The sequence below is a fragment of the Pan paniscus genome, chromosome 13, assembly GCF_029289425.2.
Source record: "Pan paniscus chromosome 13, NHGRI_mPanPan1-v2.0_pri, whole genome shotgun sequence".
Classification (NCBI taxonomy): Eukaryota; Metazoa; Chordata; class Mammalia; order Primates; family Hominidae; genus Pan; species Pan paniscus.
This window is the reverse complement of record NC_073262.2, coordinates 121,401,637-121,421,994: the sequence shown is the minus strand read 5'-3', so window position 1 is coordinate 121,421,994 and position 20,358 is coordinate 121,401,637. Positions and strand designations below refer to the sequence as shown.

The 20,358-nt window shown below is 45.1% G+C and overlaps 1 protein-coding gene across 1 annotated transcript in view; it reads right to left on the bottom strand.

The window, feature by feature from the left end:
* CYP27A1 (cytochrome P450 family 27 subfamily A member 1) overlaps positions 1–7,540 on the bottom strand; it is a 35,245-nt gene extending 27,705 nt beyond the window's left edge. Inside the window, exon 1 of the mRNA XM_003818630.5 lies at positions 5,437–7,540. Coding sequence (XP_003818678.2) covers positions 5,437–5,691 — 255 coding nt within the window. The 5' untranslated portion in view covers positions 5,692–7,540. The remainder of the gene's footprint in view (positions 1–5,436) is intronic.
* Positions 7,541–20,358: the final 12,818 nt, after the last annotated feature.

Genomic DNA, 20,358 nt, shown 5'->3' with positions numbered 1-20,358 from the left:
TTCCAACACATGAACTTTAGGAAACATTCAAACCATAGCACCTCCTCATTATATAATCATGTTGGGCACTCCAGTCCACACATTTGTTTCTCTGGATTTGGCCAGTGTGGGTCAGTCCCCAGTAATCTGCCCATGCTGAATGTGTTGACAACATTTAGTTTCTGAAACCTCAAACACTGAGAACTGAAGGGTCAGGCTTGTTCAATCTGCCCACCTCCCTCATTGTCTTTTCTTCACTCTATATTATGTCAAACAACCCAGATCAGGAAGCTGGGAAGAAGAGTGTCACAAATAAGTTTACCATCAGATGTATCCACTGCTCAGTACCACTCATGGCACCTCCCCTATGCCTAAGACCGTGACTGGCACTTGGGGGAAAGAGGTAGGAAAGACATAGGCCCAGCCCTCACAGCTTCACAGCCCAATCTCTAAGCCATATAAACAAGTGATGATAAGAAACAAGATACATGATGGCCAGGTACAGTAATTTATGCCTATAATCCCAGTACTTTGGGAGGCCAAACTGGGTGAATTGCTTGAGCTCAGGAGTTCAAGACCAGCCTGGGCATGGCGAAACCTCTTTCTACCAAAAATAGAAAAATTGGCCAGGAGTGGTGGTGCATGCCTGTGGTCCTAACTACTTGGGAGGCTGATGTGAGAGGACAGCTGGAGCCCAGGAGGTCAAAGCTGCAGTGAGCCATGATCGCACCACTGCACTCCAGCCTGGGTGACAGAGTGAGACACTGTCTCAAAAAAAGAAAAAAGAAAGAAAGAGAAATATGATAACATAAAATGACACATATGTACTTAGGACATTGGGGCACCTGGGGGGATTAAATCATTAATCTCCTGGGCACTGGGGGGCACAGGAAGGGTCACCAAGCCAGGCAGTGCACAAAAAGAGCTACAGAATAGATATCTCATAATTCTCAGGATCAATATGTTTGAAATATATTAATTTGGCATAAATGCAACATATGTTTACATTCCATTTTTCCAGCATTCAATGTAATTTTTATTAGGAAAGAGAAAGGCACTGGCATTGGCATTTATGTAGTATGACTTTTACATGTCCTAATTCCTACCACACTCCCTTAAGTGCTACAATGCTTCTCAAAGCTGATTTTTATTACTTTTATGTGTGCTAATGCAGTTTTTGACAACTGAGGGCACAAGGGACATTGTGGTTGGCTGTTCCTACATCCATTGCCGTCCTCCCCTTTGTGTGGCAGACACCTGGTTTGGGTGGGAGGGACCCTAATCCCAGCTTGAGGGTGAACCTCCACAGAGGTAAGCTAATTAGGGTATGTCTATCTCCACCTGGCCACTATCGTGGTATCATGGATAGGCAATTAACCCAGGCCAAGCCAGTCAACCAACTCCTGCAAGACAGCTGAGCCAAGGGAACTGCAGAAAAACAGAGCTGCCATTTTTTAAATTTAGAGATGGGGTCTTGCTATGTTTCTCAGTCTGGTCTCAAACTCCTGAACTCAAGGGATCCTTCTGCCTCAGCCTCCCAAGTAGCTGGGGGACTGTAAGTTTGTGCCATCACACCCAGCCAAAGCTGTAGCTTTGATGACTTCCTGAATCTCTAGAATAAATACACCTGAAGGACACTCAACTATTGGTGTTTTCAGTTCTATGAGCCAATAAAGCTGCTTTATAGTTTAAGCCAGTTTGAGTGGCAACCTAACAAATTCTAACTGATACAAAGTGAGTAACTGAAACACATTCTCTAATTTTAAAAGGTTATTAACTGAGTTTTATAGATGTACAACACTCCTCTATTAACTCACACTAGCCACATGTAATGGGAAGGGCTAATGTATTTCCCATGGGATGGCCCAGGTTCGTGTGCCCCAAGATCTTTGGGATACAAGGACTGAAACCAGGTGGCTCTGCTATATCCCAGCCCTAGACTCTCCTTTAAAAAGCCATACTTCCTGACTTTCCCCTGCTTCCTCTTCCTCATCCTAAAGCCATCTAGAATTTCTTTGGTTAGTTACTGCTCTAGACATCATCCTAAGCAAATCTGCCCCTAAGAAATCCTTAGTTCTCACCCTTGAGGCATTTACTGGGTCTCTCCCATTTCTAGAGGTTAAACCAAGCAGAAGAAGTTAACAGGAGTCTGTTTTCTTGGCTTAAAGCAGGGATCCCCAACAACCGGGCCACAGACCAGTACTAGTCTGTGACCTGTTAGGAACCAGGCCTCCCAGCAGGAGGTAAGCAGTAGGTGAGTGAGCAAAGCTTCATCTGTATTTACAGCCACTCCCCATCACTCACATGACCACCTGAGCTCTGCCTCCTGTCAGATCAGTGCTGGCATTAGATTCTCATAGGAGCACAAACCCTATTGTGAACTGCATATGTGAGGGATCTAGGTTGCACACTCCTTAAGAGAATCTAATGCCTGATCTGTCACTGTCTCCCATCACCCCCAGATGGGACAGTCTGGTTGCAGGAAAACAAGCTCAGGGCTCCCACTGATTCCACATTATGGTGAGTTGCATAATTATTTCATTATATATTACAATATAACAATAATAGAAATAAAATACACAATAAATGTAATGCACTTGAATCATCCCAAAACCATCCCCAACACCCCAGTCCATGGAAAAATTGTCTTCCACAAAACTGGTGCCAAAAAGACTGGGGACCACTGGCTTAAAGGATCTGGGTTCACAAGAAGTGATTTCAAAACCATCTCTCAGTATTTTGTGACCTGCCCCCTGTCAACCTGAAATAATCAAAAGAATCAGAATCCAGTTTTAAACATTTTATTCAAGTGAAAAGCTGGGAATAGCCATTTGGGAAGCACACACTCCAGAAAAATGGGATCAGTGCTCCAAAGTTAAAAGTTAAGTCCTTGCTTATATAGACAGGAAACAAAGTTTCATAGGGTTATAACATTTTCTACACAAGGCTGGTTTATGAGTTACAATTTAATTAGTTATCATTTGTTTTCTTTTCCATGTGTCTCGTTTTCATTTCCTTTCCAATTTAAAATAGTGTAGTTAACATTTCTTCTTAAAGCAATGCGATAGGCATGAAATCTTTGCATGAGAAAGGTAAAAGGAAGTTAATCTATAATGAAGTTCAACAGTGAAGAGGGAAGGCATCTTCCTTGGCCTCCTGTAGACATTTACAACATTTTCAAAACAACAGAGGTAAAGAAAGTTAATCTAAAATCAGAGAAACAAAGGTCACAGCTGCTTAGGTTACAGCAGCCTGCTTATGTGACTTGAGTGCCATAATCACATAATCACATTCCCCTAAGGCTCAACATATTTTAAAGTTCCAACAGCTTAGGTTTTGAATTATTTATTTTCACACCCCCAAGTCTCACAAACATGAGCCCAACAGGGAAGATTGCAGGAGAGACAGCAGCCACCAGGACAGGGCAGAGGATGCAGCCCTGGTTGTAGTCAGTTTTGCCCTTCGTTGCCCTCAGAGTCATCTTCTCCCTCATCCTCAACCTCCATTCCAGCTTTCTCTGGAGTGTGGCTCAGATCTGCCTCTCCATCCTGGATCCTGCCACGCCTGAGCCTTCATCACCTTAGACCCTCTGCACCTCTCCTACTACGCACACCACAGCCTGGACAGTGTTCCATGCAGGCCGTCTTCACCCCATGCTTGCTCAAGAGCTCACCATGGCCCCTCAGAGGAACCAGGGCCCTTATCTTGATCTTCAAGGCTGTCCTCAAAGGCCAGTCCTGTCCCCAGTCCCCACAGCTCCTCCTCACTTTTGACTCCTTCCCAGCACAGACACATGACCAGCAGATGGTTGGCTACCCCAGCCCAGGACCAGCCTACTCCTATCAGTCCCTGACAACCAAGTGTCCTTGTGGAGGCACCCCGAATCGAAGCCCCCTCCCTCTTCCCCAACCTTACAACAGCTTCTCCCCCAGAGTTCTCTCTGTGAAGTTAACTTTTTGTTGCTTTATCTCTTTGTCCTCCATCTTCTTCAGAGGAGCATTTAAGCCCCATGAGGGCAGAAGCCTCATCTCACTGAATCCCAGTACTTGGAACCATGCCTAGAACATGGTAGGTGCATTCATATTTGTTGATAGTCATTAGGAAGATAGATCCTGTATGAACCCCTTTGGTTCATTCCCTAAATCCTCTCCAACATTGGTCAGTGTTGGGTTTTCCGGTCTCTGTCAGTGAGCAGTGAGCTGTTCATCCCTGCCTCATTTCTGTGTTCTGCTGTATAAAACTTTCTTATTAGACATTGGTTTTCTCCCCCAACACCACTAACCTGAACACAGACTACAGGCTGATTTCTTTTTTCTTTCTTTCCTTTTGTTTTGAGACAGAGTTTCGCTCTTGTTGCCCAGACTGGAGTGCAATGGCGTGATCTTGGCTCACCACAACCTCTACCTCCCTGGTTCAAGCGATTCTCCTTCCTCAGCCTCCCGAGTAGCTGGGATTACAGGCATGCACCACCATGCCCAGCTAATTTTGTATTTTTAGTAGAGATGGTGTTTCACCATGTTGGTCAAGCTGGTCTTGAACTCCCGACCTCAGGTGATCTGCCTGCCTCGGCCTCCCAAAGTGCTGGGATTACAGGCATAAGCCACCGCGCCCCCGACCCTTTTTTAAAATTTTATTTGTGAGACAGAGTCTCATTTTGTTGACCAGGCTAGAGTGCAGTGGCACGATGTCGGCTCACTGCAACCTTCGCCTCCCAGGTTCAAGCGATTCTCCTACCTCAGCCTCCCTAGTAGCTGGGATTACAGGCATGTGCCACCATGCCCGGCTAATGTTTGTATTTTTAGTAGAGATGGGGTTTCACCATGTTGGCCAGGCTGGTCTCAAACTCCTGACTTCAGGTGATCTGCCCACCTCAGCCTCCCAAGGTGCTGAGATTACAGGTGTGAGCCACTGCACCCGGCCTCAGACTGATTTCTTAATAACAAAAAGTACCTTTTCCTTACTGTCTGTGAGTTTGCTTCCACGATCTGAGAAGCAGCATTGTGTTTTCCCCTAAGAGGAAATTTACCTTTTAAATAACCAAGAGGTTTCTATAATCCTCCTGAAGTTATTTCGTTTGGAAGAAGTCTGTGGTAGCCAATATCAGCCCAGAATTAGTGATTCCATAATATCTGTCAGCTTACACACTTGCCTCTGCCACTCTCTTCCCAAGACAGCTCCCTTCTCAACCTCTGCTCACTGTAAGTCCGGCGTCCAGATCCCCCACTTGCTGGTGCCGTCCTGATTTACGCCCTTCCTCGTCCTGTTTATCTCAGCTCAAAGGGCTCTGTCTGCACTTTGCACATTCTCCCTACAGATTTCCAGTTTATGACCATAGCCTCAGTGGGTCCCCAGCTGAGTTCCTGCAGCCTTCACTTTCTGTCCAACGTCTGCTCACCTCTAGCCTCTCTGTTCCGGTGCCCATTCCCATCCCCAGGACGCGATGCCCCCGCGGGTTACCTGTAACTGGTGCAGTTGCAGGGCATAGCCTTGAACGAACAGCTGAAAGAAGAAGCGCAGCTGTCCTAGACGTGGAATTTCCTCTAAGCTCCGTTGCCGCCGCCGGACACCAGGCCCGGCTCCAGGAGCTCCGGTGGCCTTGTCCGAGGGGAGGGCGGCAGGGATCGCGGCCTTGGCTCTGGCCCCGTGGGGGCAGAGGCCACGGCCGGCCCCTCGCAGCGCCCACCTCAGCCTCGCGCAGCCCAGCGCAGCCATGGGTTGTGCTCGCGCGCCTGCACCTTTGGGTCGAGTGCTGAGTCCCCGGACCCGCCCAGGCAGCAGTGCAGGGCGGGTTCAAAGCCGGGCGCTGGGGAGGGCCGAGCAAAGGCCAGCTAGACCCCTTCCCGCTCACTCCCTCGCTCCTCCCAGCGACGCGGGGGCTGCAGGAGAGGGACGCGGTGACTCGGGAATATCCACGGCGCCCCAACCAAGGCCTCCGCCACCGACTCCTCACCCCGCGCCCCCGAGGCCTCTCAAATAACTTTTCGCTTGGTCTGAACTCTGGGCGGGGGTGCAGCGAGATTCTTTCGAAATCGGGAAGCCCCACACCGGGATAGGTCCTCGCCCGGTCGCGGGTTCCCCACCCAAGGCGACCCTCGCGTCCTGGAGGGAACGGGAACCGGCCGCGGCTAAGCTGCCCTCGGCTTCTCCCAATGGCCTTCCGGACTGATCCCGGAGTCAGTTCGGAGCGAGGGGGGCCAGTCATCTGATCCGTGGAGGGGGGCCGCTGAACAAAGAAATCTAAATATTCGTGTTTTGTTGTTTTTTTTTTTAATTCATTTCTCCCTCCACGCACCTCCCTGCCGCGTCTGCCAAGGCAGGATACTTCAAACTGCAGGTTGAGACCAGATTTCGTAGATGATGGCCAGAATTATTTTTAATAAAATGAAAAGAGTAACATAGTACGGAAAACTTACAGCAAGAAGAAAAAAAAAGTATTGTCTTATGAATCCTATGTTTCATGTATATTCAAAGTATAGTTGTCAAGAAGTTTAAAAACATAACTCACGCAAATATAAAATAAATACAGGGTCAAAGATCACATTCAAGCCAGGAATGAAGGACCCAGCAGGGTGGTACAGCTGGTTCTAACAGCATTTGAAAAATTGGTGATTTACAGGCAGCCAGAGAAGAAAGGGCATATTAAGTTCAATTAGGCTGACAGCTGAGTTGCTAGGTGTGGCTTTCTACTTATTTATTCTAGGACTCCTAGTTTCTTGACTCTGTGACTGGATGTCTTTGATCAGTCTGGGGAGTTTCTCAGATATTATCTGTTCAAATATTGCTTCTCCCCATTTTTTTCTCCTTTCCCGGGACTTCAAACTGCTATATGTATGTTAGCTCTCCCTGTATCCTTCCTCTCTCTTATCCTGTCTTGTGTATTTTTGTTCCTTTGTGTCATATAGTTTGTTAATTCTCTCCTCCCCACTCCCCAGACAGAGTCTCACCCTGTCGCCCAGGCTGGAGTGCAGTGGTGCAATCCCGGCTCGCTGCAACCTCCGCCTCACGGTTCAAGCAATTCTCCGGTCTCAGCCTCCAGAGTAGCTGGAATTAGAGGTGCCCGCCACCACGCCCGGCTAATTTTTGTATTTTTAGTAGAGATAGGGTTTCGCCATGTTGGCCAGGCTGGTCTCAAACTCCTGACCTCAGGTGATCTACCTACCTCGGCCTCCCAAAGTGCTGGAATTACAGGTGTGAGCCACAGCACCCGACCTACACCATATTTTTCATTTGGTTTTTGGACAGGAAGGACAGGAGGCCATGCTTTAAAAACGTGGTGGTACACGTGATCCCAGCTACTTGGGGAGACTGAGGCAGGAGAATCGCTTGAACCCAGGAGGCGGAGATTGCAGTGAGCTGAGATTGTGCCATGCACTCCAACCTGGACAACAGAGTGAGACTCCATCTCAAAAAAAAAAAAATTATATATATATATGATCTAGTTCAAGACTTAGGAGCCATTAACGAGGTCATAATTCTCTTACATCCTATAGTGCCAAATCCTTATACTATACTTAACCAAATACCAGAAAACACCAATTAGTTCACAGTGTTAGATCATAAGAATGCTTTCTTTTGTATTCCTTTGCACTTCGACTCTCAGAATTTATTTCCTTTCAAGTAGACTAATCCTGAAACTACTATTACCCAATGGTACACCAGGACAATACTGCCTCATGACTTTAGGGATAGCCCTTGCTTGTTCAAAAATGCCTTGACACAAAAGTTAAGAAAGCCAGAGCTAAAAAGGACAGCCACACTCCAGTATGTAAATAACATCTTTGTATACAGCCCCACTAAAGAAGACTCAAATAAAAATGCCATTCAAGTCCTAAACTTCCTTAAAAAAAATCAGTTCTCTCCATCCAAGCCCAAATTTCTCTACCAAAAGTGAAATACCTGTAGTATATTCTAAACTCAGGAAAGTGGACCTTGTCCATCAAACAAAAGTTTACTTAGAAGTAAAACCTCTATAAACAACAACAACAACAAAAAAACCTAAGAACTTTCCTGGGTATAGCAGGATTTTGCAGAATTGCTAAGCCATTGTATGAGGCCCTAACAGGGCCAAAACATAAGCCACTCAAATGATCAAAAAGCAGAAGGCTTTATCTTCTAGCTAAACAAAGGGGTTTACATAGTAATAAACCACACCTGTTCTTTATATTAACAACTCAGGATTAATTAGACTGCCAGCTCAAAAGATTTACCAACACGTGGCCGGGCGTGGTGGCTCAAGCCTGTAATCCCAGCACTTTGGGAGGCCGAGGAGGGCGGATCACGAGGTCGGGAGATCGAGACCATCCTGGCTAACACGGTGAAACCCTGTCTCTATTAAAAATACAAAAAATTAGCCGGGCGTGGTGGCGGGCGCCTGTGGTCCCAGCTACTCGGGAGGCTGAGGCAGGAGAATGGCGTGAACCTGGGAGGCGGAACTTGCAGTGAGCCGAGATCACGCCACTGCACTCCAGCCTGGGTGACAGAGCAAGACTCCGTCTCAAACAAACAAACAAAAAGATTTACCAACATGCTACCTGGCTACATAATTTCAATAAGCACACTGCTCAAACCATCTGGGACCTCATCAAAAAAATACCTACTAAGTGTGACACAGTTCCTACCTTTCCTGGAACCTTTAATAACTCTAATTTCTACTAATCTTTGGTCCTTGCTTGTTTAACCTCCTTATAAAGTTTGTGTCTTCTGGATTATGGCAGTTCCATGTCAAAATAATGGTCATACAAAAATTCCGACCAATCCCTGCCTCGGATTCAGACTCTCCTAATAACCCACCCTTGGGACCCTTAAAACAGGCAGCTAGAAATTTCCATACCCTAACTAGACATGGCCAATGACCCTAATCAACAAAAAGTAAATATAAAACACTGACCTCCTCCCTCATCAACCCTTAAAAATAAAGAATAAAAATCTCTGCGGGCAGTCAAATTAGGCAGGAATAATACACGGTGGTTGCAGGGAAATAAACAATTCCAGGCAGCAGCTTCACACAACTAGCAAAAGGAAACTGTTAAAATAGCTGCAAGGGCCGAGAAGACCCCGAAAATCAAGATGTGGGCCAAGCTGGCTAAGACTGATGGCAACCAACACAGCACTGGATTTGACCTAGGTTTCACCTAGGACCTCATTATACACTCATTAACATATTAAATCACACACCCACCAGCGCTGTGACAGTTCTAGGAGCACCCATATTTGGTGCAAACATGAGTGGCACCAGCTGGGCACGATGGCTCACACTTGTGATCCCAGCACTTTGGGAGGCCGAGGTGGGCGGATCACCAGGTCAGGAGTTCAAGACCAGCCTGGCCAACATGGTAAAACCCCATCTCTACTAAAAATACAAAAATTAGCTGGGCATGGTGGCGTGTGCCTGTAATTCCAGCTACTCAGGAGGCTGAGGCAGGAGAATTGCTTGAACCGGGACTGGGAGGCAGAGGTTGTAGTCTGGGCTACAGAGAGAGACTCCGTCACAAAAAAAAAAAAAAAAAAAAAAAAAAAGGATGATACCATAGTTCCAAGAAATCTTTACCTTTTTCCAGAAATCTTCATGAATATTCACCCCTTGGTTAAAGAAACCCATAAAGATGGTAACTCTAAACCCTATGGTGCAACTGTCTCTTGGTGCAACTGCCTCTCTTGAGCCGGCCCACACTCCCCTTTCTTTAATGTGTACTTTTCACTGCAATAAATCTCCATATTTTCACTATTTTCTGACTCATCCTTGAATTCCTTCTTGCAGTGGTGTCAAGAACCTGGATACTGGCCAGGGTCAAGGTCTCACCAACATTTGAGGACCTCCCCTAGCCCACCAGTTTTACCTGGAGCTCCGAGTCTCAGTCCTCCCAAGGTGACCGGGCATCTTCCCTGGACACCAGGAGGAAATGGGAAAGAAGAAAGCCCCCATCTCCTGCCACTCCACCTCCTCAGGGTTCACAAGACCCACACACCAGACAGTGCACGTTCCTTTACCAAAAAACTAGGACATTTTCAGAGGGGAATCACTACGAGGAGAAGCAAATGTTAAATTTCACCTCTCCCATGTTGCCCAAGGGCAGCAGCTGGGGGCCTTGACTTTCATGACCTCATGCTTGAGATGTTTCCCTGACAGGTGGAGTGCAGTGGCACGATCTCGGGTCACTACAACTTCTGCTTCCTGGTGTAGGATATAATAAATTCCTCTTCAAAGGTTTTAGCCTGTAAATTGTTAAGTACAATGAGTTCTGAGATCCTCTCCAAAGAATCAATGTATCAGTTATGTTCAGCTCTTCATTTTAAAGTTTTCGTCTCCTTGCCCCTAGTTCCAGTAAACAACCACCTCCTAGCCTCTATCACCTGCTCCGTCCTGAGTCACTCCTGGTCACCTACTCTGACCTGAGTCATCTTGAGTCACCTGTTCCCACCAAACTACTCACCCCCGCCACTCTGACTTGTGTCCCTACTCTCTTTAAAATAGCCAATCGGAATTAGCTTAGACTGTACAGTCCAACCCTAGCCAATAGGGGAATGACACAGCAGTAGGGGCTACCTGCATCAGGAATAAGAACCCCTTCCCCTCCTTTATTCAGGTGTCTCTTGCCATTGCTCCATCCACAAGTCGCACCCTTCTATAGAAGTAAAATTGCCTTGCTGAGAAAATTAAATTTATGTTTGAGTGCTATTTCTTTGGCACCACTGAAAATTTATTTATAACACTGGGTTCAAGCTATTCTCCTGTCTCAGTCTCCCGCGTAGGTGGGATTACAGGTGCCCGTCACCACACCTGGCTAATTTTTGCATTTTTAGTAGAGACAGGGTTTCACCATGTTGGCCAGACTGGTCTTAAACTCCTGACCATAGATGATCCACCCGCCTCAGCCTCCCAGAGTGCTGGGATTACAGGCATGAGCCACTGTGCCTGGCCAAATTTTTATATTTTTAGTAGAGATGAGGTTTCACCATGTTGGCCAGGCTGGCCTCAAGTGATCCAACTCCTGGTCTCAAGTGGTCTGCCCACCTTGGCCTCCCAAAGTGCTGGGATTAAAGGCATGAGCCACCACACCTGGCCTTTTCCTCAATTCTAATAGGTATTTGGATCTATTTCCCTTCTCTCCATCCTAGAGGTCAAAAACCCAGATAGCTTTATATGAAGCAAACCAAGCCAGAGACCAGAATAGGGAAGTGGGGGGAAAGCCCCAGGGCAGCTACCACCCAGCTCCACCCATTGTTGCCCCCAAGTGAATGCAGGCCTGGTGTTGCCATAGTTTTGGATTTTTGCAGAGAAGTCAAAAATCTGAATTTTTATGAGAAAACATCCGACAATCTTTTTTTAAAAATTAAATTAGCTCAAACAAAACCTGTGTATGCCAGTTTCCACCTCATGCTTTCTATGTTCCACTTTTCTCTGCCTGTTTCCGAGCCAGGGAAATCCTGTTAGAAATACTGCCCCTTTATAAAAAGCCTTGCTCCTTATATTAATACATTTGAATACTACAGTCTCCCTAAAGAGTTAGAGGTTGTTATTCTTCTCCTGCAATAAGAAACATGAAGTTTAGAGAGGTAAAGATCAGTAAGTGACAGAGCCAGATTTTGAACCCAGGTCTTCAGGAACTGAGTTTAACGTTCTTTCTGTTAGATTTGAGGTGAGAGGGGAAGGAAGAGACAGTGTGAACAATTCTATTGCAGAAATGGGAAGTTGAGAGGAGCTCACTCATACCCTGATAACCAGAGGCTGGCTAATGGTACATAAGAAGGTAGAACCCGGCTGGGTGCGGTGGCTCATGCCTGTAATCCCAGCACTTTGGGAGGCTGAGGTGGGTAGATCACCTGAGGTCAGGAATTCGAGACCAGCCTGACCAACTGGGTGAAACCCCATCTCTATCAAAAATACAAAAATTAGCTGGGTGTGGTGGCGCACACCTGTAATCCCAGCTACTCAGGAGGCTGAGGCAGAAGAAATTGCCTGAACCCAGGAGGCGGAGGTTGCAGTCAGCCAAGATCACGCCATTGCACTCCAGCCTGGGCTACAAGAGTGAGACTCCATCTCAAAAAAATAAATAAATAAATAAATAAATAAATAAATAAATAAATAAATATAAAATAAAATAAAAAAGAAGATAGAATCCATTGCCTGAGCCTATATAATGTCATCTGCCTAGAGCAAAATAGTACTTTCCAGCCCTGGTGACCTGAGCATCTCTGGGGGTGGCAGCTCACTGTTATCCCAACCAGGGCTACCATACCAATGTCCCTAGAAATGTTCTCAAGGACATGTTCTGTCCTTCTGAATCAGATACATTCTTCTTTGAAATTCCATTTTGTATCAGAAACTTATTCTTGGTAAATTTAAGGATGCCTGCTGCTGTAAAATAAAGATGTTTCTGGGTTTTGTCCTGGGTTCCTGACATGGAGCTTCTAAACCTTTGGAATTTCCTGATTGGTAGCAGTGTCTTTGTTACTCATGGTGGGGTCCTAGATAGTTTCAAAATGAGGGCTGGTCAGCTGGGCACAGTGGCTCATGCCTGTAATCACAGCATTTTGGGAGGCCGAGGTGGGCAGATCACAAGATCAGGGGTTCGAGACCAACCTGGCCAATATGGTGAAACCCCATCTCTACTAAAAATACAAAAATTAGCTGGGTGTGGTGGCATGCACCTGTAATCCCAGCTACTCAGGAGGCTGAGGCAGGAGAATTGCTTGAATCTGAGAGGCAGAGGTTGCAATGAGCCAAGATTGTTCCACTGCACTCTAGCCGAGAGACACAGCAAGACTCTGTCTAAAAAAAAAAAATGAGGGCTGGTCATGCCAGAAAGACCAATCATATGATTACAGCGTTGGGGCTTCAAGCTAGGTGATACCAGCTCAACCTCTGGGAAAGGGAGAAGGCCGAAGATTGGGCTGAAACACGCGGCCAATGATTCTATCAATTGTGCCTACAAAGTGAAATTCCAGTAAAACCTCTGAATGCTGAGGCTCAGCTGCACTTCTCAGTTGGTGAATACATGGATGCATGGAGAGGGTGATGTGTCTGGATTCCACAGGGAGAGGACAAGGAAGCTCCACATTCAGGACTCTCCTAGACCTTATCCTACGGTTCTCTTCATATGGTTGGTCCTGATTTGTATCCTTTATAATGAAACTATAATTCTAAGCACAGTATAGAGCTTTTCTGAGTTCTATGAGTCATTTTAGTATTGTCAAACCTGAACGGTTTTTAGAAACCCCTGAATTTGTACCCCATTGGTCAGAGATATAAGTGGTCTGGGGACCCTCAAACGCTCAGCTGGCATCTGAAATGAGAGCAGTCTTGTTGGAGACTGTGACCTTAACCTGTGGAGTCTGTACTAACTCTAGGTAGTTAGTGTCAGAATTGCAGCATTGCACTGGCCCTTTCCTTTCCTTGTGGTTGGGTGTAATTTTGGTGGATTACATTGTGCCATTGTGAGGGTCACAATCTGGTCCACAGTTGCTATTGGCCAATGCTGCCATTAACAGAAACATCCTTGTTTCTGCCTGGTGTCACGATGTACCTCTATTCCTAACCATAGGGCTTCTGATCCAGCTCATTCTCTCATTCTCTCATTCTCTCTCTCTGTCTGTCTCTCTCTCTTTCTCCCTCCCTCCCTCCCTTTCTCTCTCTGTCTCTCCTACTTCCACATCCTTCATAGGCTCCTGGAAGCATCTGCTGGAGAACTTTGAGACAATCTCAGGCCTACCTGCCTAGATATCTCAGATGTCCTCATACTGGGCAAGAGGGAACTTTGGAGGCTTCCCTTCTAGGAAGCAGGTATAGGTCTTTTCTGTTCTCAGATTCGCAAAGTCACTAGGTGAAGAGAAGTTCAGGACACAGGTCCCTATCTCAGGGATGCACATCAGCCTAGAAGAAGAGGGAAGAAGAGGAATAGAAGAAGAAAGAGAGGGAAGAAGGAGGCAGAACTAACATCTGAGGGCTTACAATGTGCCAGGCATATTCTGAGTACTTTCCTAACATTAATTCATTTCATTCCGGCATTAACTCTAAGAGTTAGTTAGCATTATTATCCTAATGTTTTAGAATAGAAAGCAGAGGGCCAGGCGCGGTGGCTCACGCATGTAATCTCAGCACTTTGGGAGACCAAGGCGGGTGGATCACAAGGTCAGGAGGTCGAGGCCAACATGGTGAAACCCCATCTCTACTAAAAATACAAAAAATGAGCTGGGCATGGTGGCAGGCGCCTGTAATCCCAGCTACTTGGGAGGCTGAGGTAAGAGAATCATTTGAACCTGAGAGGCAGAGGTTACAGTAAGCCAAGATCACACCATTGCACTCCAGCCTGGGTGACAGGGCTAGACTCCATGTCAAAAAAAAAAAAGAAAGAAAGAAGAAAGGAAGGAAGGAAGGAAGGAAAGAAAAGAAAAGAAAAAAGGAAAGGAAAGGAAAGGAAAGAAAAGAAAGAAAAGGAAAGGAAGGAAAGAAAGGAAAGAAAAGAAAGAAAAGAAAGATGGCCGAATAGGAACAGCTCTGATCTGCTGCTCCCAACGTGATCAACGCAGAAGACGGGTGATTTCTGTAATTCCAGCTGAGGTACCTGGTTCATCTCATTGGGACTGGTTGGACAGTGGGTGCAGCCCACAGAGGGTGAGATGAAGCAGGGCAGGGCGTCGCCTCACCCGGGAAGCACAAGGGGTTGGGGGATTTCCCTTTCCTAGACAAGGGAAGCCGTGACAGACTGTACATGGGAAAAACGGGACACTCCAGCCCAAATACTGCACTTTTCCAATGGTCTTAGCAAACAGCAGACCAGGAGATACTATCCTGCGCCTGGCTCTGTGGGTCCCACGCCCACAGAGCCTTGCTCACTGCTAGCACAGCAGTCTAAGATCAACCTGCCAGGCAATAGCCTGGTGGGGGGAGGGGCATCCGCCATTGCTGAGGCTTGAGTGGGTAAACAAAGCGGCCAGTAAGCTCGAACTGGGCAGAGCCCACCATAGCTCAACAAGGCCTACTGCCTCTAGACTCCACCTCTGTGGGCAGGGCATAACTGAACAAAAGGCAGCAGACAGCTTCTGCAGACTTAAACGTCCCTGTCTGGCAGCTCTGAAGAGAGCAGTGGTTCTCCCAGCATTTGAGCTCTGAGAATGAACAGACTGCCTCCTCAAGTGGGTCCTTGACCCCCTTGTAGCCTAACTGGGAGACACCTTCCAGTAGGGGCTGACAGACACCTCATATAGGCGGCTGTCCCTCTGGGACAAAGCTTCCAGAGGAAGGATCAGGCAGCAATATTTGCTGTTCTGCAGCCTCCACTGGTGATACCCAGGCAAACAGGGTCTGAAGTGGAACTCCAGCAAACTCCAACAGACCTGCAGCTGAGGAACCTGACTGTTAGAAGGAAAACTAACAGAAAGGAATAACATCAGCATCAACAAAAAGATCATCTACACCAAAACGCCATCTGTAGGTCACCAACATCAAAGACCAAAGGTAGATAAACCCACAAAGATGGGGAGAAACCAGAGCAGAAAAGTGCCTCTTCTCCTCCAAAGGATTGCAGCTCCTTGCCAGCAACAGAACAAAGCTGGACGAAGATTGACGAGTTGACAGAAGTAGGCTTCAGAAGGTCGGTAATAACAAACTTCTCTGAGCTAAAGGAGGATGTTCGAATCCATCGCAAAGAAGCTAAAAACCTTGAAAAAAGATTAGACGAATGGCTAACTAAAATAAACAGTGTAGAGAAGATGTTAAATGACCTGATGGAGCTGAAAACCATGGCATGAGAATTTCGTGACGCATGCACAAGCTTCAATAGCTGATTTGATCAAGTGGAAGAAAGAGTATCAGTGATTGAAGATCAAATTAATGAAATAAAGCAAGAAGACAAGGTTAGAGAAAACAGAGTAAAAAGAAACGAATAGGCCGGGCGTGGTGCCTCATGCCTGTAATCCTAGCACTTTGGGAGGCTGAAGTGGGCGGATCATGAGGTCAGGAGATCGAGACCATCCTGGCTAACACGGTAAAACCCTATCTCTACTAAAAATACAAAAAATTAGCTCAGCATGGTGGCAGGTGCCTGTAGTCCCAGCTACTTGGGAGGCTGAGGCAGGAGAATGGCATGAACCCAGGAGGCAGAGCTTGCAGTGAGCCGAGATCACGCCACTGCACTCCAGCCTGGGTGACAGTGTGAGACTCCGTCTCAAAAAAAAAAAAAAAAAAAAAAAAGAAATGAACAAAGCCTCCAAGAAATATGGGACTATGTGAAAAGACAAAATCTACATTTGATTGGTGTACCTGAAAGTGATGGGGAGAATGAAACCAAGTTGGAAAACACTCTTCAGGATATTACCCAGGAGAACTTCCCCAACCTAGCAAGACAGGCCAATATTCAAATTCAGGAAATACTGAGAACACCACAAAGATACTCCTCAAGAAGAGCAACCCCAAGAAACATAATCATCGATTCTCCAAGGTTGAAATGAAGGAAATAATGTTAACGGCAGCCAGAGAGAAAGGTCGGGTTACCCACAAAAGGCACCCCATCAGACTAACAGCAGATCTCTCAGCAGAAACCCTACAAGCCAGAAGAGAGTGGGGGCCAATATTCAACATTCTTAAAGAAAAGAATTTTCAACCCAGAATTTCATATCCAGCCAAACCAAGCTTCATAAGTGAAGGAGAAATAAAATCCTTTACAGACAAGCAAATGCTGAAAGATTTTGTCACCACCAGGCCTGTCTTATAAGAGCTCCCTAAGGGCCAGGTGCCGTGGCTCACACCTGTAATCCCAGCACTTTGGGAGGCCGAGGCGGGTGGATCACAAGGTCAGGAGATTGAGACCATCCTGGCTAACATGATGAAACCCCATCTCTACTAAAAATACAAAAAAATTAGCCAGGCGTGGTGGTGGGCACCTGTAGTCCCAGCTATTTGGGAGGCTGAGGCAGGAGAATGGCGTGAACCTGGGAGGTGGAGCTTGCAGTGAGCTGAGATGGTGCCACTGCACTCCAGCCTGGGAGACAGTGAGACTCCGTCTCAGAAAAAAAAAAAAGAAGAGCTCCTGAAGGAAGCACTAAACATGGAAAGAAACAACCTATACCAGCCACTGCAAAAACAGGCCAAATTGTAAAGACCATTGATGCTATGAAGAAACTGCATCAATTAACAGGCAAAATAACCAGTGAACATCATAATGACAGGATCAAATTCACACATAACAATATTAACCTTAAATTTAAATGGGCTAAATGCCCCAATTAAAAGACACAGACTGGCAAATTGGATAAAGAGTCAAGACCCATCAGTGTGCTGTATTCAGGAGACCCATCTAATGTCCAGAGACACCCATAGGCTCAAAATAAAGGGATGGAGCAAGATCTACCAAGCAAATGCAAAGCAAAAAAAAGCAGGAGTTGCAATCCTAGTCTCTGATAAAACAGACTTTAAACCAACAAAGATCAAAAGGGACAAAGAAGGCCATTACATAATGGTAAAGGGATCAATTCAACAAGAAGAGCTAACTATCCAAAATATATATGCACCCAATACAGGAGCACCCAGATTCATAAAGCAAGTTCTTACAGACCTACAAAGAGACTTAGACTCCCACACAATAATAGTGGGAGACTTTAACACCCCACTGTCAATATTAGACAGATCAACGAGACAGAGAGTTAACAAGGATATCCAGGACTTGAACTCAGCTCTGCACCAAGCAGACCTAATAGACATCTGCAGAACTCTCCACCCCAAATCAACAGAATATACATTCTTCTCAGCACCACATAGCACTTACTCTAAAATTGACCACATAGTTGGAAATAAAGCACTCCTCAGTAAATGTAGAAGAACAGAAATCACAATAAACTGTCTCTCAGACCACAGTGCAATCAAATTAGAACTCAGGATTAAGAAACTCACTCAAAACCACAAAACTACATGGAAACTGAACAACCTGCTCCTGAATAACTACTGGGTAAATAACGAAATGAAGGCAGAAATAAAGATGTTCTTTGAAACCAATGAGAACAAAGACACAATGTACAAGAATCTCTCGGACACATTTAAAGCAGTGTGTGGAGGGAAATTTATGGCACTAAATGCCCACAAGAGAAAGCAGGAAAGATCTAAAATCAACATCTTAACATCACAATTAAACGAACTAGGGAAGCAAGAGCAAACACATTCAAAAGCTAGCAGAAGGCAAGAAATCACTAAGATCAGAGCAGAACTGAAGGAGATAGAGACACAAAAAACCCTTCAAAAAATCAATGAATCCAGGAGCTGGTTTTTTGAAAGAATCAACAAAATTGATAGACCGCTAGCAAGACTAATAAAGAAAAAAAGAGAGAGGAATCAAACAGGTGCAATAAAAAATGATAAAGGGGATATCAACACCGATCCCACAGAAATACAAACTACCATCAGAGAATACTATAAATTCCTCTACGCAAATAAACTAGAAAATCTAAAAGAAATGGATAAATTCCTGGACACATACACCCTCCCAAGACTAAACCAGGAAAAAGTTAAATCTCTGAATAGACCAATAACAGGCTCTGAAATTGAGGCAATAATTAATAGCCTACCAATCAAAAAAAGTCCAGGGCCAGATGGATTTACAGCCAAATTCTACCAGAGGTACAAAGAGGAGCTGGTACCATTCCTTCTGAAACCATTCCAATCAATAGAAAAAGAGGGACTCCTCCCTAACTCATTTTATGAGGCCAACATCATCCTGATACCAAAGCCTGGCAGAGACACAACAAAAAAAGAGAATTTTAGACCAATATCCCTGGTGAACGTCGATGCAAAAATCCTCAATAAAATACTGGCAAAATGAATCCAGCAGCACATCAAAAAGCTTATCCACCATAATCAAGCCTGCTTCATCCTGGGATGCAAGGCTGGTTCAACATACGCAAATCAATAAACGTAATCCATCGCAAAAACAGAACCAAAGACAAAAACCACATGATTATCTCAATAGATGCAGAAAAGGCCTTTGACAAAATTCAACAGCCCTTTGTACTAAAAACTCTCAATAAACTAAGTACTGATGGAACGTATCTCAAAATAATAAGAGCTATTTATGACAAACCCATGCCAATATCATTTTGAATGGGCAAAAACTGGAAGCATTTCCTTTGAAAACTGGCACAGGACAGAGATGACCTCTCTCACCACTCCTATTCAACATAGTGTTGGAAGTTCTGGCCAGGGCAATCAGACAAGAGAAAGAAATAAGGGGTATTCAATTACAAAAAGAGGAAGTCAAATTGTCCCTGTTTGCAGATGACATGATTGTATATATAGAAAACCCCTTGTCTCAGCCCAAAATCTCCTTAAGATGATAAGCAACTTCAGCAAAGTCTCAGGATACAAAATCAATGTGCAAAAGTCACAAGCATTCCTATATACCAATAACAGACAAACAGAGAGCCAAATCATGAGTGAATTCCCATTCACAATTGCTTCAAAGAGAATAAAATACCTAGGAATCCAACTTACAAGGGATGTGAAGGACCTCTTCAAGGAGAACTACACAACACTGCTCAAGGAAATAAAAGAGGACACAAGCAAATGGAAGAATATTCCATGATCATGGATAGGAAGAATATCGTGAAAATGGCCATACTGCCCAAGGTAATTTATAGACTTAATGCCATTCCCATCAAGCTACCAATGACTTTCTTCACAGAATTGGAAAAAACTACTTTAAAGTTCATATGGAACCAAAAAAGAGCCCGCATTGCCAAGGCAATCCTAAGCAAAAAGAACAAAGCTGGAGGCATCATGCTACTTGACTTCAAACTATACTACAAGGCTACAGTAACCAAAACAGCATGGTACTGGTTCCAAAACAGAGATATAGACCAATGGAACAGAACAGAGGCCTCAGAAATAACACCACACATCTACAACCATCTGATTTTTGACAAACCTGATAAAAACAAGCAATGGGGAAAGGATTCCCTATTTAATAAATGGTGCTGGGAAAACAGGCTAGCCACATGTAGAAAGCTGAAACTGGATCCCTTCCTTACACCTTATACAAAAATTAATTCAAGATGGATTAAAGACTTAAATGTTAGACCTAAAACCATTAAAACCCTAGAAGAAAACCTAGGCAATACCATTCAGGACATAGGCATGCGCAAGGACTTCATGACTAAAACACCAAAAGCAATGGCAACAAAAGGCAAAATAGACAAATGGGATATAATTAAACTAAAGAGCTTCTGCACAGCAAAAGAAACTACCATCAGAGTGAACAGGCAACCTACAAAATGGGAGAAAATTTTTGTAATCTACCCATCTGACAAAGGGCTAATATCCAGAATCTACAAAGAACTTAAACAAATTTACAAGAAAAAAACAACCCCATCAAAAAGTGGGCAAAGGATATGAAAAGA